Source organism: Panthera leo, chromosome D3, assembly GCF_018350215.1.
Source record: "Panthera leo isolate Ple1 chromosome D3, P.leo_Ple1_pat1.1, whole genome shotgun sequence".
Lineage (NCBI taxonomy): Eukaryota > Metazoa > Chordata > Mammalia > Carnivora > Felidae > Panthera > Panthera leo.
Window position 1 is genome coordinate 58,133,923 of NC_056690.1, and position 24,787 is coordinate 58,158,709.

At 35.6% G+C, this 24,787-nt stretch overlaps 1 protein-coding gene across 7 annotated transcripts in view; it reads left to right on the forward strand.

The window, feature by feature from the left end:
* KIAA1328 (KIAA1328 ortholog) overlaps window positions 1-24,787 on the forward strand; it is a 348,418-nt gene that overhangs the window by 26,194 nt on the left and 297,437 nt on the right. For all 7 annotated transcript variants that reach the window (XM_042911439.1, XM_042911438.1, XM_042911436.1 and 4 more), the window contains one exon: window positions 21,703-21,818. In XM_042911439.1, coding sequence (XP_042767373.1) covers window positions 21,703-21,818 — 116 coding nt within the window. The remainder of the gene's footprint in view (window positions 1-21,702; window positions 21,819-24,787) is intronic.

Sequence of the window (24,787 nt, forward strand, 5' to 3'; positions counted from 1 at the left end):
GGACATGTTTATAAACCTTTTAATACATTTTTGGATTTGGTTTGCTGACATTTTTTTTTTGAGCATTTTTGAATCTCTATTCATAGGGGATCTTGGTCTGTAGTTTTATTTTCTCATAGTTTCCTTGTCTAGCTTAGGTTATCAGGTACTACTTACCTCATTCTCTGAGACCAATGATTCTTTGGATGAATTTGAGAAGGATTGGTATTAATTCTTCTTTAAATATTGACTAGGAAGGGCACCTGGGTGGCTCATTTGGTTGAGCGTCTGCCTTTGGCCCAGGTCATGATTTCACGGTTCATGAATTCAAGCCCCATGTTGGGCTCTTTGCTGACAACTTGGAGCCTGAAGCCTGCTTCGGGTTCTGTGTCTCCCTCTCTCTCTGCCCCTCCCTGACTCCTCTCTCTCTCTCTCTCTCTCTCTCTCTCTCTCTCTCTCTCAAAAATAAAATAAAACATTAAAAGAATTAAAAATAAATAAATATTGGGTAGGAAAAAAATGAATATTTGGTAGAGTTCATCCTTGAAGCTATCTGGTTCTTAGCTTGTTTTTGTAGAGTAGTTTTTGATTACTGATTATATCTCCTTACTTGTTAAAGGTTTATTTAGATCCTACATTTATTCTTGAGTAACTGCTGGTAATTTTTGTGTTTTTAGAAATGTTTATTTTATATAGGTTATCCAATGCCTAGGACATAAAATTGTTTGTACTGTTCTCTTACAATCCTTTTTATTTCTGTATAGTTAGAAGTAATGTCCCTACTTTCATTTCTAATTTTATTTACATCATCTTTCATTTATCAGTCTAAGCTAAAATTCTTAAATTTTGTTGATCTTTTCAAAGAACCAACTTTTGGTTTTATAGATTCTCTATTATATTTCTATTCTCTATTATATTTATCTTTGCTCTTTATTATTTTCTTCCTTTTGCTAGGTTTTGGTTTTAGTTTCTAGTCCTTAAGGTGTAAAGTTAAGTTACTGACTTGAAATCTCTCTCGTTTTTTAATGTAGGCATTTGTGCTATAATTTATAGCACAAATTTGTATGAGCACTGCTTTTGATGGACCCCATAGATTTTGATATGTTGTGTTTTCATTTTCATTCAAGTACTTTCTAATTTTCCTTATGATTTTTCCTTTTATCCATTTAAAAGAGTGTGTTGTTTGATTTCCATGTATTTATGAATTTTCCACTTTTCTTTCCCTTATTGACTTTGGGCTTTATTCCATTGCGGTGGAAAAGGTACTTTGCATGCTTTGAGTATTTTTAAATATTTTGAGAGTTGTTTTGTGAGCTAATGTATGATTTATTCTGGAGAATGTTCCATGTGCACTCGAGAAGAATGTTGATTCAACTGTTGTTTGGTGGAATGTTCTTTGTATGTCTTTTAAGTCTAGTCGACTTATAGTGTTGTTCAAGTTCCTCTTTTTATTATTGATCACTTGCATCTAGATGTTCTATTTGTTATTGATAGTGGGTTATTGAAGTCTCCAACTATTAGTGAACTATATTCCTCATCAGTTGTGTCAGTACTTTCTTCATATATTTGGTAACTCTAGTGTGTTCATTTTTATAATTTTAATATATTGAGGACTTGACCCTTTTATGAGTATATGACATCTATCTCTTTGTCTTGTAACATTTTTTGTTTTGAACTCTTATTTTGTTTGATATTAGTATAGCCAACTCAGCTCTCTTTCTATTTGAAAGATACTTGCATGGAATATCTTTTTCCATATTTTAGCTTTCAATCTTTATGTCTTTTAATTTAAAATGAGTCTCTTAGAGGCAACTTATAGTTACATTGTGTGTGTGTGTGTGTGTGTGTGTGTGTGTGTGTGTGTAAGTTTATTTATTTATTTTGAGAGAGAGAGAGAGTGCAAGCAGGGTAGGGGCAGAGAGAGGGAGAGAGAGAATCCCAAGCAGGCTATGCACTGTCAGCATGCGGTCCAGTGTGGGGCTTGAGCTCACAAACCATGAGATCATGACCTGAGCTGAAATCAAGACTTGGTCACTTAACCAACTGAGCCCCCCAGGTGCCCCTGTTGGATTTTAAAAATCCATTTTCTAGGGGTGCCTGGGTGGCTCAGTCAGTTGAGCATCCAGCTTCGGCTCAGGTCATGATTTCATGGTTCATGTGTTCAAACCCAACGTCAGGCTTTGCACTGACAGTGTGGAACCTGTTTCAGATTCTGTCTCCCTCTCTCTCTGTCCCTCTCCTGCTCACACTCATTCTGTCTCAAAAATAAATATTAAAAATAATTGTTTTTAAATCCATCTTCCCAATTGCTTTCATTGGTGAGCATAATCCATGTACATTTGAAGTAATTTCTTATAATGAAGTACCATTTTGCCATTATGTACATATATGTTTTATATGTAATACGAATGTGAAAAATGCTTCCTGTTTTTGGTTTCCTTGTTACTCCATTGGTGCTTTTTTTGTTTTGTTTGATCTTGTGTGTGTGTGTGTGTGTGTGTGTGTGTGTGTGTGTGCGCACCATTTTGACTGGGTCTTTTGTTTCTTTTTTTTGTAAAATTTTTAATTATTTTCTTAATGGTTACCTTGGGGATTACAGTTAATACCCTAAATTTGTAACAATTTAATTTGAATTCATCTAACTTAGCTTAAGTGATACATAAAAATTCTATCTCTATACAACTGTGTTACCCAATATTTAAGTTGTTACTTTTAGCAATTACATCTTTATGCATTGTATGCTTCTTTTGGGCTAAATTGTGACACCCCCCCACCCAAATTCATATTGAAATGAATATTGAAATGAGAACCCCCAGTTCTCAGAGCGTGACTGTATTTGAAGGTGGGGCTTTTAAAAGTGGTTGTTAAGGTAAAATGAGGTCACACTGTGATTGGGAACTTATGCATTTCACTACTTAGTTTTGTCAATTTTTTCCTTATATATTTGATGCTGTGGTTATTAGTTGTACTCAGTTATAGTTTGCATTTTCCTGTTTAAATGGACCTGCGGTCATTCTGGGGATTTGTAATATGCATTCTTGACTAATCACAAGCTAATATTAATTGGTATTTTTAGCTATTCTAAACAGTTCAAGAACTTTAGAACTTAAGAACTTTAATATCATTTTCCTCTCTTGATTATGTGCCATTTGTAATGTGTCATAATTTTGTACATGTTTATATATATGTTTTTATATATTTAATTTATATACATTTTAATCCAATGTAATATCATTATTCTTTTGTATTATTTTGAAATAATTTTAGGCCTACAGAAAACTTGCCTAAATAGTACAGTATTGGAGGAATGAGAAATGGGTGGTGACTGCTAATGAATGCAAGGTTTCTTATGGCAAAGTTGGAAATGTTTTGAAATTAGATTATGGTGATAGTTGTAGAAACTCTGTAAATATATGAAAAGCCATTGAATTGTACACTCTAAGTGGGTTACCTTGTTATATGTAACTTATATTCAATAAAGCTCTTCAAAAAAAATCTATGATGGGTTCTAATACATTTCATCTAGATAGCTTTAAAGTTAACCTGGGTGGCTGAGTCAGTTGAGCATCTGACTCTTGATTTTCACTTAGGTCTTGATCCTGAAGTCGTGGGATTGAGCCCCACATCAGGCTCCATGCTCAGTGTGGAGCCTGCTTAAGATTCTCTCTCTCTCTCTTACTCTGCCTCTCTCCCCTGCTTGCACTTGCTCTCTCTCTGGAAAAAAAAATAAATAAATTATAAAAAAATAAATTTAATATCTTGAATAACTATATTGCTATGATCACAAGTTAACATTGATACAATAGTATTAATTAACTGTAGTTTATTTAGATTTCTTAAGCTTGCCTACTAATTTTTTCTTCCTGTTCCAGTATCACATTTTATATTCAGTTTTCATGTTTCCTTATTCTCCTCCCATTTGTGGCAATACTTCAGTTTTTCTTTGCTTCCCATGACCTCAGATATTTTGTAGGATTTCAGGGTTTTTTTTTTTTTTCATGTTTTCTCATAATAGATTGCATTATGATTTATTATAGTGTGGGTATATGATGTTGATGTGTTGGTGCTTGTGCTTTTAACTATGGTAATGTCATTGATGTAGAGTGTACTAGGTTTCTCTGAAAAGTTGCATTGTTTTCTGTAATTAATGAATAAATTGGAGGAGGTCCATGGGGACTATTGAAATCCATTGTTTTTTGGGTTTTTTTGTTTTTTGTTTTTTCCTGAAACTTTTACCCACTATTATAAGCACCCATCAAAGGGACTTCACTGAAACAATCATTGCTGTGATGTTCTAATGATTACTTCATGTTTTCCCTATTTGTTTTTCATTTATTACTTGGAATAATTCTTCTTTAAGGATGAGCTGTCACTTCTCCTATATTTATTTATTTACTTACTTCAGTATTTATTTTGTTGTTTATTTTTATCAGTATCAGACTCATGGACATTTATTTTATTCTAGTCCAGGACTCACAGAAACAAAAATAGAATAGCAAGGTGATGCATTTTCTAAAAGAAAGAGTTTTTTGGAGGTAATTGTGGATTCACCTGTAGTAGTAAGAAATAATACAGACTGAAAGCCCATGTCCCCTCTCCAGTTTTCACCAATGGTAGTATTTTGATTAACCATAGCACAATATTACAACCAAGAAATTGACATTGACAGGATCCATCAATCTTGTATAGGTTTCACATGTGCTCACTTGTGTGTATAGTTAGGTTTATGTAATTTTATCACATGTAGATTTGTGTACCATCACCAGAGTAAGGATACAAAATGGTTTGTTTACAAAAACCACTCATGTTGTCTTTTTATAGACATAGTTAATTTGTCTTCCCACCGCCCTTCCCTAATCCTTAGCAACCACTAATTTACTCTCCATCTCTATAATGTTGTCATTTCAAGAATGCTGTCATTTTGAGAATGCTATAAAAATGGGATCATACAGGGGCGCCTGGGTGGCGTAGTTGGTTAAGCGTCCGACTTCAGCCAGGTCACGATCTCGCGGTCCGTGAGTTCGAGCCCCGCGTCAGGCTCTGGGCTGATGGCTCGGAGCCTGGAGCCTGTTTCCGATTCTGTGTCTCCCTCTCTCTCTGCCCCTCCCCCGTTCATGCTCTGTCTCTCTCTGTCCCAAAAGTAAATAAAAAACGTTGAAAAATGGGATCATACAGTATGCTACCTTTTTAGGTTAGCTTCCCCCCCACCCCCTGCACTTAAGCGTAATTCCTTTTAGATCCATCCACATTCTTGCGTGTATCAATAGTTTGTTCCTTTTATTGCTAAATATATTCCATGGGGGATGTACCACAGTTTAACCATTTGCCTGTTGAAGGATATTTGGCTTCTTTCCAGTTTCTGGGTTTTTTTGTTTTTGTTGTTTTTTGAAGATTTTAATTTTTTGTAAATAATCTCTACACCCCACCTGGGACTCAAATTTACAACCCTGAGATCAGGAGTCTCATGCTCCACCCACTGAGCCAGCCAGGAGCCCCTTCTTTCTAGTTTTTGACTGTTACAAATGAAGTTGCTATGAATTAGATTTTTGTGTGAGCATAACATTTTCATTTCTTTGGGATTTTGTGTAATAAATGCATATTTAGTTTTGTAAGAAACTGTCTTCAAAAGTGGTTTACCATCGTACTTACCCACCAGCAATGCAAGAGACATCTAAGTCCTCAGCATTCTTGCCAGCATTTGTTATAATTATTTTTATTTTAGTCATTCTTAGAGGTATTTAATGTTATCTCATTGTGGTTTTAATTTGTATTACTCTAATGACCATTGATGACCACTTATGTTGGACATTGCAGTGCTATGTATATAGGAGTGATAAGAGCAGACATCCTTCCTGATTTTATGTGGAAAGCGTTCAGTCTGTCATTAAGTATAATGTTAAGTGTAGAATTTTTGTAGGTGTTCTTTATAAATTTGAGGAAATTCCCCTCTATTCCTCATTTTATAAGAATTTTTGTTATGATTGCATGCTAGATTTTTGTCAAACATTTAATTTCCTATGAATTTTCTTGAAGAGTTAGCTGTTGATAGGGTGGATCTTATTAATTGATATTTGAATGTGAACCTGTTTTGCATACCTGTAATAAATCTTACTTGTTATCCTTGTTTTTATCCAGTTCTAGTTTGTTTTTCTATTATTTTGTTTGGAATTTTTACATCAAGTTTCATGAGACGCATTGGGCTGTAGCTTTCTATCCTTTCTCTTTCTTTCTTTCTTTCTTTCTTTCTTTCTTTCTTTCTTTCTTTCTTTCTTTCTTTCCTGGCATAGTCTGGCTTTAGTATCATGGTAACACTATCCTTATAAAATGAGTTAAGTATTCTCTCCCTTTCCAGTTTTCCAGAAGAAACTATAAAATTGGTGTTAATTATTCTTTAAATATTTGATTGAATTCTCCATTGAAACTTTCCAGGCTGGGAGGTGTAGTTTTAAAGAGTTTTTTAATTACAAATTTAATTTCTTTAATGGTTACAAGATTATTTAGGTTGTCTGTTTCATCTTAGTTGAGCTTTAGGGGCTTGTAGTTTTCCAGAATTGTTCCATTTCTTTGGAGTTGCCAAATTTATGAACATAAAGTTGTTTGTAGTATTCTATTCTATTATCCTTTTAATGACTGCATAGTGCTTCACTTGTGATGGTGCTGATTTGTACCTTCTCTTTTAGTCAGTCAGGCCAGCTTTATCAGTTTTACTGATATTTGTCTAGATAATCAGCATTATGTTTCATTGAGTTTATCTATTTTTCGTGTTTTCAATTTTATTGATTTTTGCTCTTATTTCCTTCTTTCTTGTTGCTTTGGATCTATTTTGTTCTTTTTCTAGGTTCTTAAACTAGAAACATAGGAATATAGAGACCATTCCTGTTTTACTGTCAGCATGTAGTTCTATAATCTTCCCTCTCATTACAGAATATGCATTCTACATAGATTTTGTTTTCGTTTGCATTCAGTATGTATATATTTTAAAAATTACCTTTGAGACTTCCTTTTTGACCCATGGCTTTATTTAGAACAGGATTTTATAATTTCCAAGTGTTCCAAGTGGACATTTTCCTCTTATCTTTCTATTATTGATTTCTAGTTTGGTCCTATTCTGGCCAGAATTTTAAATTAGAAAAAAAAAATTATTTCATGACCCAAGGTATGGTTGATATTCATAAATGTTTGTGAGTGCTTGAGAAAATGTTATTATAACTTTCCTAGCTGACATTGGGCAATCTGGTTTCATATTTAATATGTTTAATTTTTTGTTGTTGTTTAATTACCTCCATGTAACTAATCCTCCCCCTCTGCTGCTACTCATTCTGCACAGAAGCCTTCTTTATCCTGCTTGAGCTCTTACTCCCCATTCTAGTTCACCAGTCCCCCTCTCATGGATGCTCTCTTCTCCCTGCTTATATTTTAGCACACCAGTCTGGGCCAAACTCTGCCTTAATGCCCTCCTCACTCCATTCTGGTTCTGAGTCTTCATGTTGGGCTGTCCCCACTATTTGGATATCCTGTTTCATCTGCTTAGGCCTTGACACCCACACCAGGCTCCCCCTTTGCAGTCATGTTCTTCTAACCCTTCTCTGGCTCTGACCTCCATGTTGGTCTTCTCCCTTGTGTAGATACCCTCCTCACCCACCCTCAGGCTCTGACATTCTACCAGCTTGCCCCTTCTTGAGGATAACCCTTCTCGTTCTGCCTGAGCTCCGATACTATAAGTGTATGTCTTCCTCATCTTCCTTGGACCCTGATAATCTACTAAAAGTTAACCGTTTTTGTGTGTTCTCTTCACTCTTTGTGGGCTATTCTATACTAACACCTACTCTCAAGCCCTGCATAGACCCTTCCTCACCACACTTGGGCTCTGAATCTCCATGGGTGTCCTTCCTACCGCCTTACAAGGATACCCACCTCAAATGCTTATACCCATGCCTGGCAGCTCTTCCACATAGATGCTCTTCTCATTTCACTGAGGCTGTAACACCCATGCTGGACTACCTGTCATGTGTTGACGCCCTTCTCAATCTGCTTGGCCACTGACATCCTACTGGGCAAACCTTGTGCACAGTGTGTCCTCCTTGTGCACAGTGTGTCCTTGTGTCCTCCGGATCTCACTCTGATTCTGACTCTGCCCCACGCCAATTAATTGTTCAGGAAGAAGAAGGAAAGTGGAAAATGAAGAAGAAAAAGGGAAAATTAAAGCTCAACTTTCATTTGAGAAGAGAAAAAAGTTTTCTCTTTGAGTAAAGGATAGTTAGATATATTTCCTTGTTCATAAATAAACACACTGTTTTAAATTTGTTGTATACTTTGCTTTCCAAATCATGTCATATAAGGTAAGACATCTGTTTCTTTTCTGTCCTATGTACCTTTTCTGGTACATGGCTTTTTTAACTAAGAGACTTTTGAATAAATAGAAAATGATTTAAAGAGTATTAATAGGGGATTATTAGGAGGCTGAAGTTTTAAAAGTTGTTTTCATTCAAGACTTTCCAGTAAAAATTAGGTATAAAGAATGAAGATTGCTTCAGTTGTGATAAAGGTCAAACCAAATGGAGAAAGTGTCATAAGATTTGGAAAACCTTATGTAGTCCTATGATCTATTTAAGTATAGCATATTTAAAGAATTTCAGATATTACGCAGATCTATTAACATTAATTTAGGGGAGAAGTCACTGAGAGTGTTTTAGCACCTCAAACTGATCATTAACAGAATATTTTCAAAATCCCATTCACTAGCTCTCAGCATAATATACAAAACAAATAGCATGTTTTTCAGTTACAAGGTGACATACAATATAAAGGTAAAATGATACTGTAGGTTCTTTAAAATGGTGCCTTTGAGGTGAAAGGCACCCTTTAAAAAGCATAGGCTTTTTTTTTTTTTTTTTTTTTAATAAACACATGGCCTCAACTTTAAAAATGTTCGTGGAAAATCCTATGTGTTTAAATTCCAAGACTGGCTTATCTATATCTTGGAGGGATCCATTAAAAATCTAGCTGTGAGGTCCTTTATAGTCAGTATCTTTGTTGGTGCTATGGATGAAAGAAAAAGATGCCTATAAGATTTATTGATATTTTTAAACAAGAATAAATGTTAATAGAAAATATAAATAAAATTCAGAGTTGGCATAATAGGTTGGAAAATGGATTCATTCAAACAGGATAAAAGACAGTAGTGACAAGTACAGGTTATTATATGTCTAAGGATAAAAATAAATTAGAAATTCATTTTAGAGACAGACTCACTGGTTAGGCCCAGTACATAAAGAAAAATACATGGTTCATAGTTAAATTTAACCTGAACATGAGCAAGCAATATTGTGCTATTTGGCAAGGAAACAAGTAGATTAAAAAAGAAAAAAAACTGGTGTAAGTTTTTAATAATCTTTAGATGTGTCCTTAATAATCTGTATATGCACAGGGAACTTTTTCACTTGTGTTAAGTACACTGATAAAAGAATAGAATAAAAATACAAATCCAAATTTACAAGCTATTGGAAAATAGATACCACAGAGATAAATTAGGAGTGTTATGAATTATTTAGTTTGTGGAGGAGAGTGTAAGACATGACTTGATATATGGGTTTCAAGTAAATGAAGGGGTTTCCCTGAGGTGTCCGGCATTGATTTACATTTGCAGAAGGATAAGTGGAATATTGATTGATCTTTCTAGGAGGTATTAGGATAAGAGAGAATTTTTTTGGTTCAAGATTGCTGAATTAAGTGACCTCAGAAAGTCTTTTACAGTAGAATTAATGAATTGTTTGCATAGATGGGAAAAGGAGTGTCATTTTATGGGGACTTGAAAAATGAATGGCTTTGCAAAATATTGTAGTTTCTGCTGAAAGATGGTGACAGTTCTTTATATATGGATATGCATTTTTTTATTGAAACTTTTTAAGATGGGGAGGGGTACCATAGACTAATGCAGAAACTACACTGTCCCTTAGTCTTTAAAGGAAAAAAAAAGTTTAAAAATAATCTTGGCTACAATTGCAGTTTTTGATGTATATGAGCCATGTTCTAAGAAGCCTAAAAAACCCCCCTTTATTTCATGTCCTATGCCTACAGTGTCAAATAATGCATGGTTCCCCAGTGCATACTTGTGCACTAACTCATTTGAGGACAGGGTTCTTTTTTAAGCTCAGATACTTTGATTTTTCCCAGAGGACAGTTTGCTATTTCTACTTGCCATTTCTCAGAAGAAAAATAGAAAGTGTAGCGCCATTAGTTTCCCATTGTAAAATGAGTAGATCATTATTATTTTATATTTATTCTGGTCTTTTATTTTTTGAAACTAATCATAATTTTTTGGTCGTAATTAAATGTACATTGCAGTGTAATAAGAAAATTAGACTTTAATTTTTCAGGGGCTTTTATGCTTTCCTGTTTGAAGCCAATGTGAATTTTTTTTTTTTTGCATAAATAGTATTTATGTTGGATGGTATAATGTTTCAAGATGAGATAAGGACCTTTTCACTTTAGGTAGAAAGGCAGTCTTTGAACTTCAATGTATCGTGACCCTGCAGAACAGTTAGTATGCCAAAATTCATTTTCACATTGTCTATTCTGAACTCTACAATTCAAAGAATGTTTTTTAAGTGACTAGCATACACTCGACAGTCTTTTTAATGGTTCTTCTGGCCAGATACTGCTTCCTAAAAGAGGTTAATTTTTCTATAGCATTCTTTCCCCTTATGCATGGCATAATGTTATATGCATCAGTTTATCTTTTGACATTAATAAATATTATAGTTCTGTGGGTTATAATTTAATACTGTGGTCATTTATGTTGTTAAAGTTTTTCCATCTTTGAAAATTGGGAGGGCATGTTAGTAAAATAAGAGCATTAAAAAATAAACTGAGGCATACTACATTTTTAAGACTCAGTTTTAGCAAAAATCAATTCAAATCAGGCAGCCTAGAACCAGAAGTATTAGGAACCCTCCACCAATAGGAGCTAGGGGAGAGACTTTTACAGGGAACAGGTGGAAGCAGTCAGGGAAAGTATTTGCCAGGCATTAAGATAAGCCATTGCCTTATTGGGAATGGCTAGGTGGCTGTTCCAGATGGATTGTTCTTAGGTTTTGATTTCTTAACCTTGAGGCATTATAGGTGTAAGTTTTGGTTTGCTTACTTAGGCTGGTAAGGCATTAAAGCCACCTCAGTCTAATTGCCTCCTGTTGAATTATTTTAATAAAAGCAAAATGAAATAAATATGTAAGTACATATAAATGATTATGTAGGTAGGTCTAAGTGACTGTAGAGGATGTTGCTCCTAACCTTATAATTATAAAAGGAAAAAAAGAAAAGGCAAGGAAAGAAAGCAAGCAAGGTGAAACCAATGTGAAACAAACTCAGGACATTTCTTGAAACAATCAAAGAGCTCAATTTGCAAAGCAACCATAACCTGAAATCTCAAGAGAGACATGTGCCTACAGGGAAAGATGAAGTGTGAGCACTAGCTTACCTGGGACAGACACAGCTGGCAGTGGGTAAGGACATTTCAGCTGCAATAGATAACAAATTGATGGAGAGCAAATGTGGGCAGGAGAGAGTGGGGAGCCCTCTGGAGCAGCAAATATAGATGGAGCTTGAACTGTCTTGCAAACGTTTTCTCCATAAGCCCTACTTGATGAGAGCCCTGATAAAGCATTTCTCTTGGTGTAGGCCTGGGAGAGGGGAACAATGGTTGCTACAGAAAGGACACAAATGTGTCCTAGGTCCTTCTTTTTTATCTCTCCTATGTAGCAAAACCCATAAGGTCAGAAAGGGGGAGTACCATAAACTGTAGTCCTTAGGGCACTGGTAGAAACCACTGAAGCTGGGGGTGGGGGAAAATAACCTCAGGGGATTACAGGGTTACATCTCAGAATTGCAGTTTCAGAACTACAATATAGAGGAGAGAGAGGAACACTTTAAAACCGGCTAACATTCCGATTAGCACAGCTCTAATTAGAATAACGGAGAACTCCACCCCAACCCAGATCCCCACCAACAGGCTAACCAGTGTCTAGTAAAAGTAACAGTTGAATGGTGATGAGAAAGAAACTCACAAAACACAAACCCCCTAGGATGGAAGACACAGAGCCAGGGTACAGCAGACACTGAGAAAAACATCTGGTCCACGTGAAAAGAAGTTATACCTAGGGGAATTTGAAGCCTCTGCTGCTTGGAGGGTAGCCACTGCAACAGTAAACATCAAAACTGCCTAACTTCTGATTAAATAAACAATTCCTGCACTGAAAACCTAACCAAAGGGAAGGTCTGCCCATTTTCAAGTATAGAAATTATTTGCCTCAGTCTTTACTGACCTCTCCAAGATATCCAGATGTCAATAAAATTATGAGCATTTGAAAAGACCAGGGAAAATGTGAAAAGAGGCAAAGCAACAGAAGCAGATGCAGTTGGAATGATCTGATGAGGAATTTAAAATAACTGATTAATGTGTTAAAATCTGTATTATCTATGGCTGCCTAACATCACAAAATATTAGCCATTTAAAATACTAGAGATCTTTTTTCTTTCTTTCTTTTTTTTTTTTTTTTTAAATAGAGACCCTATTGTTTGAGAGGATTGGCGAGGCCCAGTCTTAATCTTTTCACAGTGCCTTTTGTATGACTCTCTTGCATCAATTTTGATCTTTCTAAGGTCTTAACAAGTTACACCCCTGACTTTATCTCTACAGCTTGTTTTTCCAGGTAGTGTCTTGGATTTGAAATTTATTTTGAATATGTGTCTTACTTTTATCATGTTTGCTATTTGGAAAGGTTGAGAAATCCTGATTCATTTTGGTTTAATATTGTCTTGCCTTGAATTTATCTTTTCTCCTCCCAATTCACCATAAGCACCAGGAAGAAACTAGGCAGCACCTTAACACTTGGAAATCTCCTTGGATATTTTTGTGGCCCACTTCATTAGCCCCATTTCCTACTTTCCACATTACTAAAAATGTCAGTACACTCCCTGCTACCATATGCAATGCTTCCCCTTTCTTCAATTTCCGGTAATATCTTTCTGACACTGCTTTTTTCAGTTCCTTACTGGCTGTTGGCCGAAGGCCTCCCTCCATTCCTTGTTTCAAAGGCTTCTCCATGTGGTAGTTTACGACTAGGCAACTGGCTTCTACCAGAGTGAGCAAGAGTAATCAAGACAGAAGTCCCTATCTTTTGTAATCTAATCTCAGAAGTGACATCCAGTCAGTTTTGAGAGTCACTAGGTCCATTCAAGGGGAAGGGATTAAACAAGGATATGAATACCAGGAGATGGGATCACTGGGACCCATTTTACAGGCTAGCTACCATAATAACATTGTGATTTTCCTAAATTTACTTGTGCTAATATATTTTCCATAGATTCCTTAATATTTTCTACATACATACATGCATACATACGTATTATCTGCACATAAAAATTTACTTCTTTCTTTCTTTGCATTTTACTTTCTTTTCTTACCTTATTGGACTGGCTAAGAGCTCCAGTCAGTATTAAATAGAAGGAGTAATAGCTGACATTCTTGTTTTAAGTACAAGGTTAGGGATAGCGTTCTTTTTTCCATCCTTATAGCTATAATAACTATAGGTTTTTATAGATGCTCTTTATTAGATTGAAGAAATTCCGTCAGTCCCTAGATTGTAGAGGTTTTTATTGTGAATAGGTTGAATTTTGACAAGTGCTTCCCTGCATTTATAGATGAGCATTTAAGATTTCTCCTTTATTCTCTTAACATAGTGAATTACATCAATTTTCAACTCTTACAGAAGTCTTGCTTTCCTGGGATAAACTCTACTTGGATGTATTATCTTTCTGGATCTTTGGATTTGCTTTGCTAATAATTGTTTTGGGTTTTTTTTTCAGCTATATTTATTAGATAGATTGGACCCTAATTTTTGTTTTCTATGTCTTTGCCAGATTTTAGTATTAAGATTAGAGCTACTTCATGAAATGAGTATATACTTGAACTAAAAAGAAGTGACTAGTGAGTGGCGGGCCTGGGTAGCTGTTGGTTAAGCTGTCTCTTGATTTCAGCTCAGGTCATGGTCTCATGGTTTGTGAGATAGGCCCCCACTTGGGCTCTGCGCTGACAGTGCAGGGCCTGCTTGGGATTCTCTCTCTCCTTCTCTCTGCCCCTCCCTAGCTCACGTGTGTATGTGCACGTGTGTGTGTATGTGTGTGTGTGTGTGTGTGCGAGTGTTCTCTCAAAATAAATGAATAAACATTAAAAAAAAAAAGTAACAAATGACTATTAGAATGCTAACTTTTTTGAGGTACACATTTAAACATGAATATAAATGATCAGATATCCCACCATTTTAGGCATTATATAATTATACTATCTTTTATGCTTTGTTCCTTGGAAAATGTGTTTTATTCTTAGCGTTTTAAAAACAATATGCATTTTTATTATTTAGCTGACCCATTTATCACTTGATGTAGACATTTGGGTTGTTTCTATTTTTTGGCTCTTATGAATAATAGCTATAAACATTTGTATAAAAGTTTTATGTGAACATGTATTTTCATTTCTCTTGGGTGTATTAGGAGCCGAATTGCTGAGTCATATGGTAACTCTATGTTTAACTTTTTGAGGAGCTGCCAGACTACCTTCCAAAGTGGCTGCATCATTTTACATTCCTACCTGCAATCTATGAGGGTTCCAGTTTCTCCACAGCTTTGTCAACATTTGTTATTATCTGTCTTTTCAATTATGTTCTCGTAGTGGTTTTGAAGTGCTGTCTAATTGTTTTGATTTGCATTTACCTAACGGCTAATGATGTTGAACAACTTTTCATGTCCTTTTTGGCTATTTGTGTTTCTTCTTTGAAGCAGTGTCTATTCAGATGCTTTAAATTGGGTTGTCTTTTGGGGTGCCTGGGTGGCTCAGTCAGTTAAGCATCCGACTTCAGCTCAGGTCATGATATCATGGTTCGTGGGTTCGAGCCCTGTGTCAGGCTCTGTGATGACAGCTCAGAGCCTGGAACCTGCTTTGGATTCTGTGTCTCCGTCTCTCTCTCTGCTCCTCCCCCACTCATGCTCTGTCTCTCTCTGAAAAATAAATAAACATTAAAAGTTTTTTTCAAAATAAATTGGGTTGTCTTTTTAGTGTTGAGTTTTTGGAGTTTTTTATATACTGTATTCAAGTCCCTTATCAGATATATTATTTTGAACATTTTTATCCATTCTGTGCATTGTTTTTCACTTTTTTGATGGGGTCATTTGAAACACAAAAGTTTTTAATTTTGATGAAGTCTGTTTTTCTTTTGTAGATTGTTTTTTGATGTCCTACATATCTTAGAAGCCATTGCCTAATCCAAGATCACAAAGATGTATACGTTTTTTTTCTTCCAGGAGTTCATAGTTTTAGCTCTTACATTTTAGTCTTTGATTCAGGAAGTGTTAATTTTTTTATGTGGCATGAGGTAAGGGCCCAATTTTATTCTTTTGCGTGTGGATAGGAAGTTGTACCAGCGCCATTTGTTGAAAAGACTATTCTTTCTCTTCGATTTTGTTGGTATCCTGGTTGAAAAATCAAGGTACCATATTGAAGGTGAATATTTATTTAGATTCCATTGTTCTCTGCGTCCATCTTCATGCAAGTACTACACTGTCATGATTACTATCGTTTTGTACTAAGTTTTAAAATTGGAAAGTATGGGTTCTCCGTGTTTTTCTCCTTTTTCAGGAATATTTTAGATATTCTGGGTCCCTTTCATTTCCAGATGACTTCTGTAGTTGGGTCAGCTTGTCAATTTTTGCAAGTAAGCCAGCTGAGATTTTGAAAAAGATTGAGTTGAATCTGAAGGTTAATCCTAACAATATTGTCTTCCAGTCATGAACATGGAATGCCTTTCCATTTATTTAGGTCTTTAGTTTATTTTAATAATGTTTTTTAGTTTTCAGTGAACAAGTGTTGAAAAATCCTGCTGAATTTATTCCTGAATTGTTTCCTTGATTTCTTTTGGGAGTTACTTACTTCTAGTATATAAACATATATTTGATTTTTGTACATTGATCATGTATCCTGTAACCCTGCTGAACTCCTTCATTAATTTTTGTAGTGTTTTAGTGGACTTCTTAGATTTTCTATATATAGAAGCATGTCATGTGCAATAGAGATGGTTTTACTACTTTTAGGATATAGATGCTTTTTATTTCTTTTTTCCTAATTAATTTCCCTAGCTATAATCTCTAGTACAACATGAACTGAAGTGGTGAGAGCAGACATCTTTGTCTTATTCGTGATCATAGAGGGAAAGCATTCAGTCTTTTCCAATTAGATATGGTATATTAGATTTGGGCTTTTCATAAATAGTATATTTTTAGGTTGAGGAAGTTCCCTTGTCTTTCTGTTTTTTGAGTATTTTTTAAATCATGAATCATGGTTGGATTTTTTTGAGCACTTTTCCACATCTACTTAGATAATCATGTGGGTTTTGTTTAATGTATTGATATGGTATATTAAATTAATTGATATTTGAGTGTTAAACCAACTTTTAATTCCTGGGATCAATCCCATTTGGCCATGATATATAATCTTTTTGTTATGTTTCTGGATTCTGTTTGCTAGTATTTTGTTGAGGATTTGTGCATCTATGTTCATTTGATATTACTCTGTTGTTCTCAGAGCCCTTTTGACATAGCTTGGTATGTCTCTGATTTCTTAAAGCACCTGTGTTCCTTCAGACGGTACATTTCAAATAACAGCCAACGTACCTGAGTGGCTCAGTCGGTTAAGTGTCCACTTTCCGCTCAGGCCAGGATCTCATGGTTCATGAGTTCGAGCCCCACATCAAGCTCTGCACTGACAGTGCGGAGCCTGCTTTGGATCTTCTATCCTCCTCTCTCTCAACCCCTCCTCACCCACCCCTCTCAAAAGTAAACAAACATTTAAAAATTACTTTAATAAATAAAAAAATAAAATAACAGCCAAATGTTAAAATTTGTAAAGATGGCCTTAAAGTAATTGCACTGAAATATTTTTAATGATGATAGCTTTTTTCCCCACTTTGTGTTTACTTCAGTTTGAAAACAGTATGTCTCTTTCTGTTTGCCAGATGTCCTATGAAATCTGTTCTTTCCTTCTCTAAAGCTTACCAGGTTGATATACAGAATTTATAAATTAGAACCCACATCCCCAGCTTCCAAACACAAGACATTAAACAGGGCAAGAAATTTATCTGGTTGACCATTCGATGAGCTGTAATTCTCTTTAAAATAGAAGCTTTGCTACCTTGACCTTGTCTTTCACATTAGTGTAAAAGTACCCATTCCTGGAGAATACGGAAGAACACCAAGGTTATGCAAAACCATAAAATAAATCTTTTACTAAAAAATCAGCTTTTAGAAAATGAAGAATAGATGAGTGTGGGAAAACTTTTTATATTAAAACAGAAAATATTGTTTTATATGGGAAAATACAAAATATGCAGTGATGTTTAAGCTAAAATGTAAGACTTCGAAGAAATTAAGTACTTTTGGCACAATTTTCAGTTCAACCGTGAAGAATATGAAGGATAATGAATATCCTTCATTATCTAAGGATATAAATTATTTTCTATTGATAGGTAAGAGTACATTTTGTGGAGGTTTAAAAAAATTTTTTTAATGTTTATTTATTTGTGAGAGAGAGAGACAGAGTGTGAACAGGGGAGGGGCAGAGAGAGAGGGAGAGAGAGGGAGACATAGAAGCCAAAACAGGCTCCAGGCTCTGGCTGTCAGCACAGCCTGATGTGGGGCTGGAACTCAGGAATAGTGAGATCATGACCTGAGCTGAAGTTGGACTCTTAACCAACTGAGCTACCCAGGTGCCCCTATTTTGTGGAAGTTTTTAAGGAATACTCTGAGGTGTTAAATGCCAAAAATGGTGATTTCTTCATGAACAGACTGTTGTCCTCCTTGTTAATAATTAACAAACCACACTGGGACTATTCTCTTGTCCAGTTGTAACTTTTTAATCCTATTAGTCAAATATTTCCCTTCCCTATGTTTAGATTCACATTTTCTTAATTAACTTATTGCTATACTCCACATGAGATAAAGGATTAGGTCTTTTTATGTTACTTTGTGGTCTGTGAATGCTTTGATGAAAAATGTAGATCATGATACCAGATATTTTCTTGTATGTATACCTCAAGGGAAATATTATTGAACATAAATTAAACAAGAAGACAGATTTCAGAGTGGGTATCAAATCTGGAGGCTGTTTTATTGGTAATTCCTCTGCATTTAAAGGTTGTATTAATATATGTGCTCATATTAACTAGGCTAATAGGCCACAAAGAAGCCGTACATATCTTTAGATAGGCCTAGAGAAGAAGTGTTGTCCTTTGTGCTTAACACAGCTTAAGTTTATAGTCTTCCAGAGCATAATAATTGCTAAAGAGTAGTCTTATCATAGCAGCAAACAGAAAAGATTAAAATGAAAAAGCCCTGTTTAAGTAGTATAGCAACACATTTTATCAAACATACTCCTAAATTTTGAAGAGTGATTTTTCTGCATAGGGTACCTTAAGTTTTGGGGAAAGCTTATTGTGGTCTCTGGCATTATGAGACATATGTATAAGCATTTCTGCCCTTACTGATCCTTAGACTTTTCATGGATCTCCTTCAGATCTGACAAAGGAAGTAAGTAAATGTTGGTAAATAGCTATATGTTCTGACCTGGCAGGCTCTAGAGATAATGTCTTTGTTTAGTTTAATGTTAAGGTAAATTTGGCATTCTACCTTTTTTTTTTTTTTTAAACTGTTTTTATGACTCTGGTACATTACTTGCTGAAAAGACAAATCTTTGGGCTGTTCTTTATATTTGTATGACTTTTATGAATAGTCTTGAAATGATAGAGAACCATTGTTAGGTTTCTTTTGGGTACCCTGTAACTGGCTAAAGTTACTTTGATTATTTTTTTTTTTCTATAGTAGGCTTTGAGTAAATTTTTAATAAGTAAAAAAATAAATATTTGCTTATCTACTTATGAATTTTCCTCTTTAGTCTTGTTTAAGATTTTACCGATCTAAATAGGGAGAGATTTTGCTACATATTTTCTCACCTTGACAGTTTTTGTTCTCTCCTTACAATATATAGCATCATTTAATCCATCTTTTTTTTCTTAAGTTTATTTATTTTTTAATCTCTGCACCCAGTGTGGGGCTCAAACTCATGATCCTGAGATCAAGAGTTGCATGCTCTTCCAACTGAGCCAGCCAGGTGCCCCTCATCTTTATCTTATGCATAATCCTACAGTTTCATCAGTTCTTATGTTTTGCACTATCCTTATGCCAAATTTTGCATGTTTATACTTTTTAATATTTCTCTTAATCTACTCTCTCTCATCCTATGGCTATAACTTTTGCCTAGATTATAGTATTGTATTCCTTGTACCTTGACCAAATGTTTGAGAATTTCTTTCTTATTCCTTTACAAATGCTCTCCATGTTTATGAAGGACACATACACAATATCAGGATATTTAGAGTATAGCGAAGGAAATAATAGAACTTTAGCTCAAGAGAATTTTAAAAAATGCCTGATCTAGTCTAGCTTTTTTTCTTTATGAGGAAGAATAATGATGTTCAGAGAAATAAGCACAGTTTTCCAATGTCTCCATGTATACATGATTTTCTACTTTATAACTTGGGAGTTTACCTGATTTGGAACCGTTTTTTGACAAAAATGTTTCAGAAGCTGGTTGACAGATTGAAAATTTGGGTGGTAGAAATAGTTAATGGTTCAAATGTTTGACAATTCTAGAAAAACTGAGAGGTGGCGGGATTACTGTGAAAGATAGTGCAAGTGTGCTTGACAGTGACGACAACAAAGGGGAAGGCCCTGGAAAGGGATGGCAACAATGGAGGCAAGTTAACCTGAGACCAGAGGATAAATCGTCATCTTGTGTATATTTGTTTAGTTGTCTGGATTCCTTGTACTTGTAATCAATTTTAGAGATTACCCTCATAGAAGGAAGGGCCTGAATCCCATTCATGGGCCCAATAGTATGCTGAGCATGAATAATAGGAGTTGGGAAAATGATTTTAATGTCATGATGAGGAAGAAGAAATAAACCTATTTTTTTGTACACTACTGTGTGTCGTGCACTTTCACACAAATTATTCAAAGATGAGATGCAATCAACTCAAACATTCAAAATTCTAATTTTCATTCTGTTATCTCATTGATTTCAAGTAGAGCGGGGGTCTAGAAGGAAGTAAATTTAGGAGCTCAAAGGAATCCCTGTGGATCTCACTTACACATATTGCTGTATGATCTTGTAGGATAAATGTTTTGGAGGAATAAGCACTAGTAGCAGAACTCAGGGCTAACATCTCTGTGCACAGAGTAACATGAAAATTAGGGCTGTCGTTTTAAGATAAGTTTTCACTCCCCTCCCCCACACCTGCTGTGTGTGTCTCTCTCAAAAATAAATAAACATTTAAAAAAATTTTTTTAAAAAGGGGGTGGGGGCGGTTCCTGGGTGGCTCAGTCGGTTAAGCATCCAACTTCTGCTCAGGTCATGATCTCAAGATTTGTGGGTTCGAGCCCTGTGCTCGAGCTCTGTGCTGACAGCTCAAAGCCTGGAGCCCACTTCAGATTCTGTGTCTCTCTCTTTCCCTCTGCCTCTACCCCACTCCTGCTCTGTCTCTCTCTCTCTCTCAAAAATAAACAAACATTAAAAAAAAAACTAAGATAAGTTTTAATGTTGTTGCTGATTAATTGGGGTTTTTAAATGATTTCCTCCCTCTGCTCTTAATCAGAAACCATCACCTCTTTCTGGTAGGATTGAGTTGGAATACTTTTCAGTTAAACATTAAGGATACAGATTTTTTTTGGTCAGTTTTTTTTTTTTTAACACTTTTTAATTCTTTTTGTGCTAAGAATAATTGTAATGTAAACCTTTTTTTTAAGTTAATACCCTCTTTTTATTCCAGTCTAGTTATTTATATGCTACTGAGGAATGCAAGGTATCAGTTCCAAGGAAAAGAGTAAAATTGCCTATGTATATTTAATGAAGTGTTTAAGAGATATATAGATTGTTTATTTCATTGACAGGATTTATATAAAAATATTAAAAAGATCCGAATCAAAATAAAGTGATTGTGCCTGTTTTGATAAGAAATGAAACTGTGTTTTAAAAATTGAATATTTTTCTATCCTGGTTGCAACTGGGAGCCTATTTTCTTTTTTTTTTTTTTTTTTTTATTTTTTTATTTTTTTTTTATTTTTTAATATATGAAATTTACTGTCAAATTGGTTTCCATACAACACCCAGTGCTCATCCCAAAAGGTGCCCTCCTCAATACCCATCACCCACCCTGTCCTCCCTCCCACCCTGTCCTCCCTCCCACCCCCCATCAACCCTCAGTTTGTTCTCAGTTTTTTAACAGTCTCTAATGCTTTGGCTCTCTGGGAGCCTATTTTCTATTTAGGACTTTCCACATTTAAGATACTTCTGATGACTGGGAACATTTTTGATATAAAAATCATGTTCATATTTTATTACAAAGGTATGCACGATTGCCTCATGAAAGGTTAATTTAAAAAAAACAAAAAAAGAAGAAAAAGCAAAGAGTATCCCTGAAGATACTGAAGAGTATCCCTGAAGAGTATCCCTGAAGAAATCAGCACACTTCTGAAAGAAATCTAGTTTTGGTAAATGACAGCTATATGCACATATTTTATCTCATCCTCACAGGCATTTTCTTTCCATTTTTGTATTTCTTTCAGAGTAAGTGAAGAAAAGGAAGTGACAGAAGAACGACTCCGAGCTGAGCAGGAATCATTTGAGAAGAAGATCAGGCAGTTGGAGGAACAGAATGAACTGATCATCAAAGAAAGGGAAGATATCCTTTTTGAAAGTCCTCTTTTTTAATGTGCAGAGAGTTTGACTCTTTCATGAAGAAAACGTAAAACTCCAGAGAAATAATTGTTCTAATTTATAACAGGGAATAAATCTGCATGGGCTGCCATTTTTAGGCAATCAAAATGACACTTAACAGCATGTGCTGTTGCTTCCTTTGTGCTTGATACGGCCACCCAGCTGTTCTGCTGCTGCTGTTACACTGCAGAGCACAGATTTGTCAACTAAAAAAGACAATAAGATGTTTGGGCTTTAAAATGTAGTGTTGGAACTTGCCTAAATTCTGTTCCACTACTGCAGTTGAGCCTGAAACCTCTTTGTGTTTGGTATTCTTTCCAGCTAAAGCTTTGGCAGCCCTAAGGAATTCTACTCTGAAATCATAAAAATAATAAATAATGATAAAAAAATCCATTGTAATTTGTAGGTGTTATAATTGATAGGTGTTTACACTACAGCATAACATCACCAAAATTCTCATGGAGGAGAAGACTATCAGGTCTAGAACTAGAGACGGGTGTGTGTGTGTGTGTGTGTGTGTGTGTGTGTGTGTGTGTAATATAAATACTGCATTATTTGTAAGATAGTAAAATAACTTTCAACTTAAGAATTGTACTTTAGGGAATATGTGAGTTAAAATAAGCATATTTCTGAAGTTTCTTTTGACTGGGTGGAATTACTTATCTTTAGGTGTTTTTGCAGTGGCGTTGATATATGAGAAGTGACTGTCCCTAAAACTAGGCTGATGGATCAGCCAGCTAACCTAGTATATGACTACTTGAAGGGACCAGTGTCCTTCCTGTCAATACCATCAGTAACTTGATCATTAATAATTATTTCAAAGACTCTTCAAGTGTCAAAATAATCATATATGGACAGTAACTATACCCTTGTGAATACCAGGGAAACAGAAGTGTGAAGATAAATTAATTCACTGGGGGAAAAGCATAAAAATGTAACTGTAAAAGCTGAGTTCTTAACTTCTGTTTTTCTAACAGTGGGAATACATCATTAGAAATTAATCAGAATTTTCAGATTTGATTTGCTGAGTAGAGCATTTTTAAGTTTATTTCCCCACAATCTAGTGGTATACTTTTTCCAGTTATTTATTTTCTGTTTCTTTAGCATTTGCATAATCATCTTGGCTTTTGTCTTTTCTTTGCCTTCATTGACTTTATTGTACCTAGGCTGTCAACTCAGGCTCGACCCTCTTGTGATTTTCCTCCTGCTACTTTTCTCTCCCTGGTTAAAGTTAGTGCCATTTGGTCAGAATTTATAACAAACTGTGCTCAGCCACTTTGAGTCCTTCACTTCTTGCAAGGAGTAGTGACTCAGGACTTCCAAGAAAAGGTAGATTAGGAATATTTTCATTTGTAACAAAAATTCACTTTACAGGGTCTATCTTTTCCCATGTAACCACTCTGGAGATAAGTGGCTTCTGGCATTGTTTCAGTGGCTTAAAGTTTTCAGCACTGGATCTCTACAGTTCTCTTAGCTTCTTCTAATGGTTGCAGAATGTCAGCTTGCAGAATGTTTGCTCTAATTCCAGATATCAAAGTTGCTCTAAGGCAGGGAGAAAGTGAGGAGGAAGGAATTCTGGCAGTTGTGACTCCAGCTCCTTTTTTAAAAAAATGTAAAATCTTTCTCAGGGTACTGCCCCTGGTGCCCCCTCACCTCCCCTCCCTCCCGCCCCCACCGCCGGCAGTCTTTCATGAGATATTTATTGTCCTGAACTTTATTATATGGCCATGCTAAGCTGCGAGAAGGGCTGAGAAAGTAAGCATTTAACCTGTCCAGTTTATAGAGTGAAAGGCAGCAAGGGAGAAGGGGAATTGGGCATGAAGTCAGCCTTCAACTCTATCTGGTAACAGAATAAGGGAAACAGAAACCACTTTATATATAGTAGGGGGGAGATGATGATGCCTTGGCCTTCCTGGAACAACAACAACAACAAAATCAGTATTGTGTCCAGTGGAATTGGGGTGAGTTGGGGAAATAAGGTGAGAAAGGGAATCAAGGTGAGAAGGTTTGAAAGCCTGACCTCAGTTAGGGCCTCATTTATCTGGTAATATGCTTAACCAAAATGTGTGGCTTTCTGAAAAGTAAAATCTAATTTTGGTGGACTATTATATTTTAGCACTCTTTGGATCAAGATTAATGGATTTAGTGCTTAAGTCTAAACTCAGCATGGCTATGAGTGTTTTTTTTTTTTCGTTAGCCTAAGTAGTAAGATACCTCAGGTGATTGTAGTAGCACAATTTGTCCTATTTTTCCCATGACTTAGCTCAGGGGTCAGTTAACTACTGCCATGGGCCAAATCCAGTAGGTGCCAGCTAAATCCAGCCCCGCCCATTCATTTATGTATTATGTATGGCTGCTCTTAGGGCTCTAGCTGCAAGCTGGGTAGGTGCAACGAAGACCCTGTGGCCCACATAACCTAAAATATTTATTTCTGGTTCTCTGCAGAAAAGCTTGCTGGGGCACCTGGGTAGCTCAATCGGTTGAGTGTCTGACTTTTGACTTCAGCTCAGGTCATGATCTTGCGGTTGCTGAGTTTGAGCCCAGGGTCAGTGCAGAGACTGCTAGGAATTCTCTTTCTCTCCCTCTTTCTCTGCCCTGCCCCTGCTCACTCTCTTTCTCTCAAAATAAATAAATAAACTTAAAAAAAAAATTTGCTGACCTCTGATCTGTCTGATAACCTAAAAAGGAAAGGAAAAGGCATGTAAATAAGTCCAAGACTTAGACGGATGTCATAGTTGGATCTATAAAAAGGATTTGACTTGAGCATTTATTATTATTGCGAATGAAGATTGGAGCAAATGTTAGACCATTATCAAAAATCAAAATGGTTTAGTTAATATAATTGGTTTAAGATTTTTTGAATCACCAAAAGATAAGGTGGTATTTGTAGAAGTTGTCAAAGAAGGGAGAAAGGAAGACATGATTGTTTTGTTT